The sequence below is a fragment of the Condylostylus longicornis genome, unplaced genomic scaffold (genome assembly GCF_029603195.1).
Source record: "Condylostylus longicornis isolate FDR11 unplaced genomic scaffold, ASM2960319v2 ptg000076l, whole genome shotgun sequence".
Classification (NCBI taxonomy): domain Eukaryota; kingdom Metazoa; phylum Arthropoda; class Insecta; order Diptera; family Dolichopodidae; genus Condylostylus; species Condylostylus longicornis.
In genome coordinates, this window is record NW_026578044.1 from 1789249 (window position 1) to 1802399 (window position 13151).

At 25.7% G+C, this 13151-nt stretch overlaps 1 protein-coding gene across 4 annotated transcripts in view; it reads left to right on the forward strand.

Moving 5' to 3' along the window:
- Positions 1 to 13151, forward strand: part of LOC129612684 (A disintegrin and metalloproteinase with thrombospondin motifs like) — a 114143-nt gene that overhangs the window by 93212 nt on the left and 7780 nt on the right. For 3 of the 4 annotated variants that reach the window (XM_055526436.1, XM_055526438.1, XM_055526439.1), the window contains exons 6-13: positions 6803 to 6929; positions 7156 to 7457; positions 7632 to 7736; positions 8023 to 8165; positions 10083 to 10138; positions 12305 to 12431; positions 12508 to 12672; positions 12782 to 13013. In XM_055526436.1, coding sequence (XP_055382411.1) covers positions 6803 to 6929; positions 7156 to 7457; positions 7632 to 7736; positions 8023 to 8165; positions 10083 to 10138; positions 12305 to 12431; positions 12508 to 12672; positions 12782 to 13013 — 1257 coding nt within the window. Of the gene's footprint in view, positions 1 to 6802; positions 6930 to 7155; positions 7458 to 7631; positions 7737 to 8022; positions 8166 to 9135; positions 9189 to 10082; positions 10139 to 12304; positions 12432 to 12507; positions 12673 to 12781; positions 13014 to 13151 lie in introns of all 4 variants that reach the window. The other variant, XM_055526437.1, reaches the window with a different exon arrangement.

Here is a 13151-nt window from a genome sequence, read left to right on the forward strand (position 1 = left end):
GCTTTTTAGCTCAAATTATTAAGTTTAAAATTATTTTTGAATTGAACTTTTATTAGCTTAATATCAGAAAATTACAATAAAATATAAAAAGTAATTATGATTGTATTGTTATTCGAAAACTAATAAATTAAAAAAAAATTATTATTACAAGGCCAGTCCTTTGTGGTTTATACAAACCTATATATAAAAATTTTATTTATAATAAAAATTTTATATGCATTAGTGTCACGTGTTAAGACAACATTGCCTTTCAGTTATTTGGTGTCACCTAAAATAAGAAATTATATTTATAAAGTTATAATTTCTATTTAAATTTGAATCTTGCTCATGGCCGAAGTTTTCTTTTTAGAGAGTAAGTAAATGTAAGCCTGGAATAATTATATTCTTTGGCTGTTGTCATAATTACAACGTCTAGATTAATCAAATATAATGTCAAAAATATTAACTTTTTCAACACATTTCTCCATGCTAAAACTATCAATATTTGATAATCTCTTGACAAATTTGGTAGAACGCCTTCGAGAGCTCCTCTAATCCATTAAACCGAATCCATAAAGTTTATCAACTCCTCCCACGGCAGAAGCAGCGAACAGTAAATTGTCGTCGTCATGTTATCCATATATCCTAGAGTCCCATTTCCATGCAGAATACTGTAGTATGAACTGAATTAAGAATGGATTCAAGTAGATTGAAAATTTATTAGATTACATCTAGTAACATACCGTTTATTTCATTTTTAATAAACAAGTAGCAGGTAGCTATATCGGTATATCTTATGCCTGTTAGAAAAATAATTATAACAAATATAAGCATTGACGTATGCAATAAGTGATTCGAGAAAATTTGCGAATTGAAATAAATTCTTTTCGGAAAATTTCACAACTCAAAAATCTAAGGTCCGATCATGAAATTAATTTCTTAATTTCATGTATGGCTTCAACTCTGAATTATTTTTAAATTTTATATTGTCTATTTACTTCAAACGCAATAAAACGTGTATGTTGATTTTATTTTCAGAAAAACAAAAATATTAATGTCAAAATCGTGATTAATCAACATGAAACAAGTAATTTGTTCTAATTATAAAATTAATTCGATATCGAAAGTATGGCCTATTGCAGTTATGATTGTTACCAATTTATGAAAATTTTACTATAGGTACTTACCATTTTTATTGTAGAATTTCAATTTATTTCGTTAACAAGCCTGATATCTTTTATATTATGACCTTCAAATATATTAAACAAACAAAGTTAATAAATAATGTACCATAAGTCACGGAAATATTATGGTTTGTATAACTGATAGTAATTATATTAAGCAAACTTTTAAAATATTGCTATATTAAAAAAATTGTAATGCTACTTTAACAGTAGTTTGTGTACAAAATTTATAACTAGTGAATTATTCATTTTTACTAAAGTTAGCATCATCAGTAGCTTTACAGCCCGGTATGAGCCCTAGCTTGATTAACAATTCTCCTCCACCCTTCTCGATCCGTTGTTAGTTGCTGCCAATTTGTTATATTCATTTTACGCAAATCTTCTGCTACGTCGTCCTTCCATCTCAACCTTGGTCTTCCAATGTTTCTTTGAAAAAGTGGTCTTGCTTCGAAAATTCTTTTTGGAGCCCTTGATTCATCCATTCGATTGAGATGTCCCAGCCACCTTAATCTTTGAGATTTGGTGAATCTTACTATATCCTCATTTTTTATAAGGTCCATTAGTTCTTGATTTGATCTTATTTCATACTCATTATATTCGTTCAATCTTGGTCCAAAAATTTTCCGCAGTATCTTTCTTTTAAAGTTTCTCAGATTATTTATATCATATTGCGTTAATGACCACGTTTCAGCACTGTAGCTGAATAGGGCGTAATGTTGTTTTATATAGTTGTGTTTTGCACGATTTTGATAGAATTTTGGATTTAAATAAATGTGCAATGGAGTAGTAAGCCCTGTTAGCTGTTAATATCTTTTGTTTTATGTCTTTTTGTATGTCATTACTAGCATTTATTTGCGCACCAAGGTATGTAAAATTTTCAACTATTTCAAAATTGTATCCCATCATGCTTATAGTTTGGTCACTTCTTCGTAGTTGGGATCTTGATATCAACATATATTTGGTTTTTCCTTCATTAATCTTCAAACCCACAATTGCAGCGTTTTCGGCAAGTTTGGCAAAAGCTTCAATTAGATGTCTTTTATTTCTGGACATCAAGACTATATCATCTGCGTAGGCACACATTTGATAGGAACGTGTAAATATAGTGCCACCATTATTTAATTGTTTTATTGAATGATGCAACATCAGATTGAATATTATTGAAGAGATTTCATCTCCTTGTTTAACTCCAGACTTAATTTCAAAGGCGCTTGTATATTTATTTTGGATACGAACTTTCGCTGTTGTGTTTCTTAGAGTCATTTCAACAAGGAGTATAAGTTTTTTCGGTATACCAAGTTGTTCAAAGATTTGTCGAATTTTATTTCTTTTGATTGAGTCAAACGCTTGTTTGAAATCTATGAAAACCATGTGTAGATCGATGTTGTATTCTGCACATTTTTCCATTGTCTGTCTGACGTAAAAAATTTGGTCAACAGTTGATTTTTGTTCTCTGAAACCACATTGATAATCGGTTAGGATTCCTTCTGAATAAACTTTTAGTCTTCTAGCAATTATAGCAGCTAGAACCTTATATGTGACGTTTAGCAGCGTTATTCCCCTACAGTTAGACAATCCTTCTTTTTGCTTGTATTTATTATGCGCCAATCTCGTTTTTCTTTGCATCCACATAATTCTAGCATCGTTCCTCTCTTTTATTGCATCCTCACATTCTTCATCAAACCACTCTTGCCCAGCGCGAACTCTTTTAACTCCTAGACATTCTTCAGCAGCCCGAATTAAATCATTCTTTGTATTATTCCACATTTCTTCAATATTCACTTCTTGCTACTAAAGTTAGCAAATTGTTAAATTAGCAAAGGCTCAAACACAATCATAGGAAACTAATATTTGAAATATAGTATCTCTTTTGGATTGTTAACTTAATTGATTCGAGTGTAAAAATCCTCAATTTTCTTCTCAATTAAAAAAAAAATTTAATATAATTACAAATTGAATTTTAAACTACGATAAGCGGAAAATCAATGAGTTGAGCTACTTTATTATCTGCTATATTGTAGTACACAAAAATCAGCTTAAAATCTGCTCATGTAAAAGAAATTTGTGTATTCATCACATTTTACGGAATTCATATAAATTGCAAATATTCTTGCATAATTTTTGATACAAATTACTTATATATCTATATATACCTAATTTGTTGGGTTAAAATGTAATCATTAATTATATGTACACGGTATACCAGATTATTTCGTAATTTTAATCTTAATTTTTATAACAAGTTCTAAATATGTTGACCAAAAATAATTTAAAATTTAATTATAAAAAACGACAAATTCTTTTAGTTAAAGTTTATATGCATCGGTATTTCAATAGAATATTTGCCAATTTTCGTGTCCATTAATTAAACCATATATGGTATGGCCACCACCATCCTTGTATCAATCACTTTTCATTTTAAAATCTTGTAAAATTTTTAAACATTGTAAATTTTCATGTTATTTATAGGTTAGGTTTTAAATAATATAATTATTATTTTGTGTTAATATTAAAAAAACCAATCATCTTTCAAAAAGTCGCAAAATAAATTGATTCCCATCATAAAAAATTCAAAGAAGAAGAACTTGTTTTAATTAATTGTGTATAACATTACTATCAAGGCTATTACCATCTCTATACCATCTCTAACTTTTAATAATTTTAAATTGAAGAAGCAAGTAATTTTTGAATTCTTTTTGTATTTTTTTTGTATTTTTACAAACAAAGTTTATTTTATCATTGTACTACTTGTAATAAATATTTATACGAAAAATGTAATTGTTTAATTTTAACTGGTCTCGCCGACTATTTGATTAGTTAAACGCAACTTTCACCTCTCTTAATTTAATTTTATTTTTATTCAAGTGTTGTCGTTTTAATATCGTACATATTGCCAGAATAACGATATGTGCCGCAATATCTTTATTTCTTTTTGGTTAGTAGAGGTAGTATGTGTTACAACTATATTTCACGATAATAAGGTACTGACGCTTTAACAAGGAAATTGTTTTGAATTCTACGGAAAGCTTAAAAATTTCTGTAACGAAGGTTCAATCTGAATGCCATTACAATAAGGTAACTGGGAACACCCAACTGGATTCGTAACTTGGATAACTGTCTTGCTGGGGCTGGCGGGGCGCCCGGGGTGCTGGTTTGGTGAATGTATCGGTGCGTCTGAAGCTGAGGGAATTCATTAATATCATATATAAGAAAACTAAAAGGAGAAGCGAAATTTTCTGGGCGGCGGCCTACACATGCGGAGCCGCCGGAGTGCTGTGGCCTTTCAAGAATGAGAAAATTGCGAAGGTCTTTTTGATTTAATTTGGGGGCAGAGCTTTCTTGTTGGCACAGCGCATGGGCTTCGAGTCGTTGTGAGGTGGGATTCTCGTCTTTTATTAAGAACTAAGAATGCAACTTGGAAAGAAAGTGTGAACAATCTTCCAAGGGTGGAAAAAGAAGGGTGTAGAAATCTTTCCAGTGATCTTATGTGCTAATATTGTAGAAAGAGTAAAAATCAATCAAATGCGGATTCAAGACGACAAAAACAAGCTAGTAAAAAAACTAAAAGTGTTATTTAAATATTTTGGCTTCCTATTACACTTCTATTATATTATATTAGAAACGAATGTTGTTGTGAAGTTTTGAGTGATTTATACTTAGAGCTTAATAATTTTTTAACATTTGCCAATGTTTGATTTTTTTTGCATGTGCGAATATTAATGCACATGCAATATAATCTAATGAAAATTTGAAAAAAAAAATATACACCAATATTGGCTTTATACTATTAGAAGATTCATCAGTAAATTTTTTTTTTTAATTTAATGGAGGTGATTTTTTATTATCCCCGTTAAAAACTTCAATAACAGCAACTTTTCTTTTTTTTATGCAATTGTGCAGATTGTTATTTAATTTTTTTTGCTTTCTGCTATATTTTTATATTTTTCTTTGGTTGCATTAATATTAAACATAAAATGAACAGTTATCTGGATGTTGTATTTAACAATAACGAATATAGTTTTTTTTTTAAATTTTTTATCTAATAAATGAATAAATTAAATTTGTTTGGTATACAGTGGATTTCAAAATTATTAAATTACTTACATTATTGGCTTAAACTTCATCTAAACTTAACTGAAATTCTTATTTAATGAACAGATGATTTCAAAATGCTTGCAAGTACCTTATCAAGGTTAAACTAGATCTATACTAATTTAAATATGAAATTTTCGATGATTCAATATAGGTATAAAAATTGCTTCAATTACATACGCCATCTTATTATCCATTTTGAAAATAAATACAGGAACCCTCTGGTTTTTAATTGTGAAATTATGAAATTTTCGTATTTGACAAGTTGACTTCAGTGATAAACAATACATTTTATTAGAATATAATAAAAACCTTTTTTAAAAGAAAAAATGTAGTTTAAACTTTGTTCATGTATAGAATTATAGTGTCACCTTTTTGTGACTCCTCTTGGCTCTAAAAATTTAGGTTGTTTTAGTTCTTGGTCTTAAATAAGGTTCAAATAAGCTTCTCAATTTACTCTAAAAATAATATTTTTTAACTAATTTAATATTTTTCACCGACAATATTAGCCTGATGCAAATTTCAATTTAAATTTTTTTTTGGGTATCGCAAATTTATAACCAGATTTTACTGTTTTTATTAAAAAAATTAAATCACTTGATTAACAGCATTTAATTGGAATGTGGTTATTTTTGATGTACAGAAAGGGTATAAATAATATAATAAATGAAGAAAAAAAAAAGATGCTTTAACGGCATTATAATACAAAAGAAAAAAAAATAGTTTTTTGATTTTTCTGATGAATAATGCAATTATAGCTGTACTCTAGACACATAACAAGCTGCAATAAACGAAATATTTGAACCTTTTTACATAATATAAATAATTTAAAAAGAAAAAACACACACGCATCAAACAATTTTAAGATTAGGCGATAAAATCGTTTTGAATTTCTGTTGTTTTGTATAATCATAGGTTTAGGTATAAAAATTTGCCTCACCTATAAATTAATTTATGTACAACTGTTAGACAGCATCAAACTGCTTGAAAAATAAATTTAAGTTTTGTTCTAATCAAAAAAAATCTTTTTTTTAATTTCAATCGATTGCACTCATCAGATTTTTAAGCGTAAGTTTGTCAAAATCGTTAAATAAATATTTAATATGTCCAATTTATTGCAAAATTTTAATTATAGATCTAATAAATAATCTCATTATGACTAAAATAAGTGAATAAATAACGATCCATATATCATACTTGATAATACTTGCTTTCTGCAAATTTTTTTTTACAAAATGGCGTAACAACAGAAATTTAACTCTCTTGGTTATTTTAAATGTAAACAAATATTCAATTTAAATGAATGAAATCGATTAAAATCGAAAATTCATTGAAATCGAAAACATTAAAAATTGGTCAGATGAGATTATTTAGATTATTAAATCGATTATTTGTACCGATTAATTTGATTTAACTATTTGTTATATTTTTTAAGTATCAAATGCCATTTAAACCTCAAATTTACTTGCCTTATGTTTTGCTTGTTATTATAAATTATTCAAAATTGTCATATAATAATAATTTTTTTTGTAAATATCATTTTTTAGGAAGGAAGTATTGGACATGAATTAGTAATAAAACCTTTACCACATGAATTAAGTCCTAATAAAGATAAAGCACATCATGTTATATATAAGAGATCTTTAGCAGAAAATGATCAATTAAGTGATTTTGGTAAGTACCGGTACCGACATTTACAACGATTAAAAAAGAAACAAATTGCATATAAAACTTCATTGATTGCCTAATCAATTTGCCAACATTAATGTAAAATCAACTAAAATTAATGAAGTTTATAGAATTCATTATTAAATGATCTCCGTTTTTTTTCTAGTTGAATAATTTCAATCATATTTATGCATGTATATTTTTAATCGAATTTTTAATAAAATTATTTTAGCTTATATGGAACCAGATCAATTTGAACAACGTTACCGAAAGAAGAGATCATCAAAATCATCACAATCAAAATGGTCAGATAGTGATGATGATTTGATAGCATCCGAAACAAATTTAGATAATTCAGAAATACAAGGAAATTTAGAAAATGATAAAACATCATCATTAAATGCAGAACAGGATGATGCAGAAACAGCAGAATCACGTAGAAATAAACGCGCAGCGCCATATATTATCTATCCAGAAATTTTAGTCATCGTGGATTATGATGGTTACAGATTACACGGTGGAGACAATGTTCAAGTAAGCGAAATATTCTTTTTGTATTTATTCATATTAACAAATTATTACATAATGTAAAGGTTAAGATTAATTAAATATTAAATTCAAATTATTATTTGTTAAAAATTCAATAATTTTTTGGAAATTTTATATTCTCTTGTAGTTAATTAATATTACTATTATTTTAATTTTTAGGTTAAAAGATATTTTGTATCATTCTGGAATGGCGTTGATCTTAGATACAGATTATTGAAAGGTCCAAGAATACGTATCAGTATAGCTGGAATTATCATTTCAAGGGTAATTAAATAAATAACACGTCAAGTTTCATATATCCCATTTCCACCTCATTGACTTGAACTACCAAATAAAGCAAATAATATGAACTTAATCTTTTTATAAAAAAAATTTTCTTTTACTTTTATTTGAAATACGATAAATTGTCAGCAATATTAATTATACATATAGCGTTTTACACCTCATTTACACTTACCATTTTTGAGTAAATTTTTTCACAATTAATTTGTATCATTTATTTCTATAAAATATTTTATTTATTAATTTTTTATTTATGTACGTATTTTAGGGTAGAGATGCGACACCATATCTTGAAAGAAATCGTGTAGGAAGAGATGCGATTGATTCTGCTGCAGCTTTAACGGATATGGGAAAATATTTATTCCGTGAAAGGAGATTACCTGTTTATGATATTGCTGTTGCTATTACAAAGTAAGTTCATAGAACTTTAACATTTACAAATTATGATTTTGTTGAAAAGTTAAATTCTTTTTAAACTTTTCAAATATTAAAAGGAATATTTTACATACATATGTATAAACACGTATATATAATATGAAATAAGGAACGATTTGTAAGTATATTATACTAAATATATAAATCCCATTAAATAAAAATAAAAACTATATTATGTAGTAATGCAGAGCAACAAAAATATTCTTTTAAATTGACTGCGGATTTGGATTATTTAAAACCAAAAATATTAAATAAAATCAAGTATATTTTTTTAAGTAGTCTACTACTTCAGTATTGTAGGTTTTCTTAAAAATTATTGTATTTCCGAGGAATAATTGTTTAAAATCTACTATTATGCATATATATGAGGATTTATAATATTTTATTAAACCCAATGAATTTTTAAAATTTTTAAAGTCTTTCCCTCTAAGCGAGATATGAATTGCTTTACAATTACCAAGATCCTTCATGAATTGTCAAAATAATTTTTAGTCTATGGTTGTTATTTTTGCAAACATTTTGAGTTGATTCTAGTGTCGTTCATTTCAATTCGCAATTATTGAAGTATATTTTTCAAAATAAAGTATAAAAACGGAATATATCAAATTAGATTGGAATAAAATATATTTCAATTTTCGGAAAACTTTATTTGGCTTTCATATTACCATTGTGTATACACTATACACTAATAGTGATATAAACAATGATATTACCAAATACCAGTCCTTTATTAAAAAACGATTGGTTTTTAATACAGAGATTTTACCCTATCATAAAGTATGCATCCGAAACTTATGCAATTTTTCTAAGTTTCTTAAACATTGTATGATTATTTCAGTTTATAAATAAATTAAAATTAATTAAGTTAATAGAAAAATTAAAAAAACAAAAAAAAATTAACATACAAGCAAAAGCAAAAAACAAAAATTTATTAAATAATTCACAGGTATGATATGTGCCGAAGGCGAAAAGGTGGACGCTGTACAAAAGGCACTGCCGGTAATTTTATTGAAAAAAAAATTTGTTTTTTTTTTTTTAATTCTTGTAAAGAACTGAAATTTAAAATGAAAATTTCTCCCCAAAAAAAAAACAAACTTTTTTTTTATTAATAGAAAACCCCATTTCCATTCCGCCATTTTGAATTCACATTTTCCACAAAATTATGAGTTTTATTCGTATATTTTGTTGTTTCATTTTTTTTTTAAATATGGTAATTGGTTTATGCATACATCTAGAGTTTATTAGTTTTTGGTTTTTTGCAATTTTACAACATTAATTATAAAAATATATATTTTAAATAAACATAATATATTTTACATATAAATGACATGTAAAATGACATTTTAATTTAACATAACACACATCACAATGAAAACATTATTGTAGCAAAATTACATTGCAAATATATACATTTATTATAATTTTTGAGACTTCACACATAAACAATAGTACACTTAATACATAATATACTCGATTAATGTTGTTTAATAATAATTTAATTCTCGGAGCTTTTTGATTCTGGTCAAAGTGAAAGTTGTAATGTTTTTGTAGAACTGAGATGGATTCCAAACCCTCAAATAACATTATTTTACTTGCATCATAATAATATAATATACATTTATACATATATCAAAATATTTATATACTAAATATTAATATATAAATAAATATACTAATTTAGAAATTTTTAATTTGATGAATTTAGTGCAACAACATTTCTTATTATTAAAATATAATTTTTAGATTTTATTATAATATTATTATTTCCATTTATAGTAGATTTTTTTTACATATTAATAAACTAACTTATACATATACATATATATATTTACTATAATATGAAATATTTATAAGATATAAAAATCGAATAAAATTTGAATTATAAATTTGCAGACTTGATATGTGCAGAAGAAATTATGACTACGGTGAATGTAAAAGAGGGACTGCAGGTAAAAAAATAGTGAAAAAAAGGATTTCTTATTCTTTTCAACTCTTGTTTTCATGATTGTTTTTTCTTAAATGTCCTTTCTATATAGTGTTTTTTATATTTTTTCCTATATGTTTGAGAAATATTTTTATTATATTTCTCTTTATTATTTTTCTACCTTTTTAATTTACTTTTATAAAATTTTCTTTTATGATTATTATTGTCTGTAAATGTCTGCTTTTCTATATATGAAGTGCAATATATATAAATACAATAAAGTGTGATGATATTTTAACCCTTTCGAGGCTATCAGATCCAATCCTTGGATAGATAATTTGATCTAGTAATCAATATTGTGTGAAAAGAGATTGGGCACGAAAATTGCAAAGATAGCAAAAACTGTCATATATAGTTCTTGTCGTGCAGATCAAACGGTAAAATCAGAATTTTCTTTTCATAAAGTAAAATTTAATTTTGTGTAATAATTTTTTAGTTTTAATATAATTTTGAATTAGTAAAAACGTGTTTCTTTTCAAATTAATTTTATAATATTTAATTTTTAGTAGTATTGATTTCTTTATACATATTATAAAATACATTATAAAATATTCTAAAAATAATTAATACATAAAATGTCAACGTATAAACTTTGAGCTCGAAAGGGTTAAAAAACAATGTAGGATTATGTAAAAATTATTGAATAAAACGCACAAAAACGAAAAATAAATAAATTAATTGGACGACTTTTCTGTTTTACAACTATAAATTTTATAAATAAAATTTCTTTTGTGAAAGGTGTAGTCATTTTCTATATGTACATATATATGACGTGTGGTATGTAATTAATATTCTACAAACTGTCTGATAAATTTCTTATTAAATTTCATCTATATTTATTTCTGTGATAACGAAACTTAATATAATTAAGTTCAAAATCATTAAGTTCGCATTGAAAATCGAAAAATCGTGATTTTTATTGGAGTATCCCTTAAATAATGCCAGAATCACAAGTATAAATATTAAGTTAAATATTTCGATTACCTATCACATTTAAGCTAAATGTGGGAACTCCTATATCAAATCATTTATCCTGTCAATATATTTCGTATTTCATGATTGTTATAAATATTTTCATTATATGAAATATCAAAATATTGAAGGATTTTTTTTTCATGAATTTTATTTTAAATATTCTAAATAATGTTCAGAATGAAAATTTATATTAAATCTTATACTTGTATTCAAATTTATTTCAGAACTTCGAATTTTTGTTCGAAATTATGAAAATGAAAATTTGTTATGTCAATAGATAAGTAATTTAATAAAATTCCGATATGAGTCACTTATATCAAAAACCAATAATATATCAAAGAACTTGACATAATTATAGTGATTCATAAGCTTTCAACTAGTGTTTTGGCCCCCTATAAATATTTAAGGTACTATAAAAGAAAATAATTTAAATTGTAATCATTAAATTCACCATAAATCATTGATGAGGGGCAGTATTATTTTGTTTATTATAAAAAATGATGTTTAATCACTTTGATCTTTATTTTTTTTTTGGGAAAATTATTTAAAAAAAAGTAAATATTTATTTCATTATTTGCTACTAACATACATGTATATTAAGGTTTACTAATTATTTATATTTTGCATTTTCTCATCCTAAATTTCACACATTTTCTTATACATTTGGTTCTATAAGGTTTCTTTTCTTTAAATGGTGTTAAAAGTTCAAATTAAAATGTAAGTTTTAGATTTAACACGTAAAACTCTTAACTTCTACTTTACAAAATCAAGAATTGTATATTGAAAAAATAAATTATTTACATTTTATACAAATGTTAAACTATTTATTAAATTGGCCATTGTAACGCATAAAGTTGTCATACCACAAACCTTTTGTCAGTTAAATATTTAAAATAAACAAAAATTGTCTCCACCTAGCAAGGTGCAATACAATTTTTGTTAACTTTTCAAGTTTTAAAAGGTTGGCGTCCATGGTATAAAAGTAGAATACGTAATTAAAAATTAATTCAGTTAAATTGAAGTGTCAATGAATTTGTAAACAAACATGGCTGATTTAATATTGTTTTCCAAAATCAAATAAAATAATAAAAAAAAATTCTTAATAAAAAATAAAATATTTAATTTTTTTATTTAAAAAAAAATATACAAAATTAAGGATTTGCTTATGTTGGAGGTGCATGTGTTGTAAACAAACGTCTTGAAAAAGTCAATAGTGTTGCTATCATTGAAGATACTGGTGGTTTCAGTGGAATTATTGTAGCAGCACATGAAGTTGGTCATCTGTAAGTGCTACACAAATAAATAAAAGTAACTTTTTGATATTAATTAAATTTTCATAATGTTTAATTTATAATATAGTTTGGGAGCTGTTCATGATGGCTCACCACCACCAAGTTATTTGGGTGGACCAGGTGCTGAAAGATGTCGATGGGAAGATGGTTATATTATGTCAGATTTAAGGCATACAGAAAGAGGATTCAGATGGTCACCATGTACAATACAAAGTTTTCATCATTTTTTAAAGTATATACAAGAAAAGTTAAAACAATAAACTGTAGTTCAATTTTTTTTGAAGAAAAACAAAATAAAATAAAATTTAATTATTAAAAATTTAATTATATATTTATTGTAGTGGTGATACAGCAAGTTGTTTACATAATGCTCCACATGAAGATAGTGCTTTAGGACGTTCACTACCAGGAACATTGTTATCTTTAGATGCACAATGTCGAAGAGATCGTGGAACATATGCTTGTTTTAAAGATGATCGTGTTTGTGCACAATTATTTTGTTTTGATTCACAAACTGGTTATTGTGTAGCATATAGACCAGCAGCTGAAGGTTCATCATGTGGCAACGGAGTGGTATATTGAATATGATTATTTAAATTTTAATAATTTTATTTCTACACACACTTATTCTTCTTTATAGAACATACATACATATTATATACAATTTTCATATTTGATAAATTAATATTATGTTTTTATAAAATTTTATTT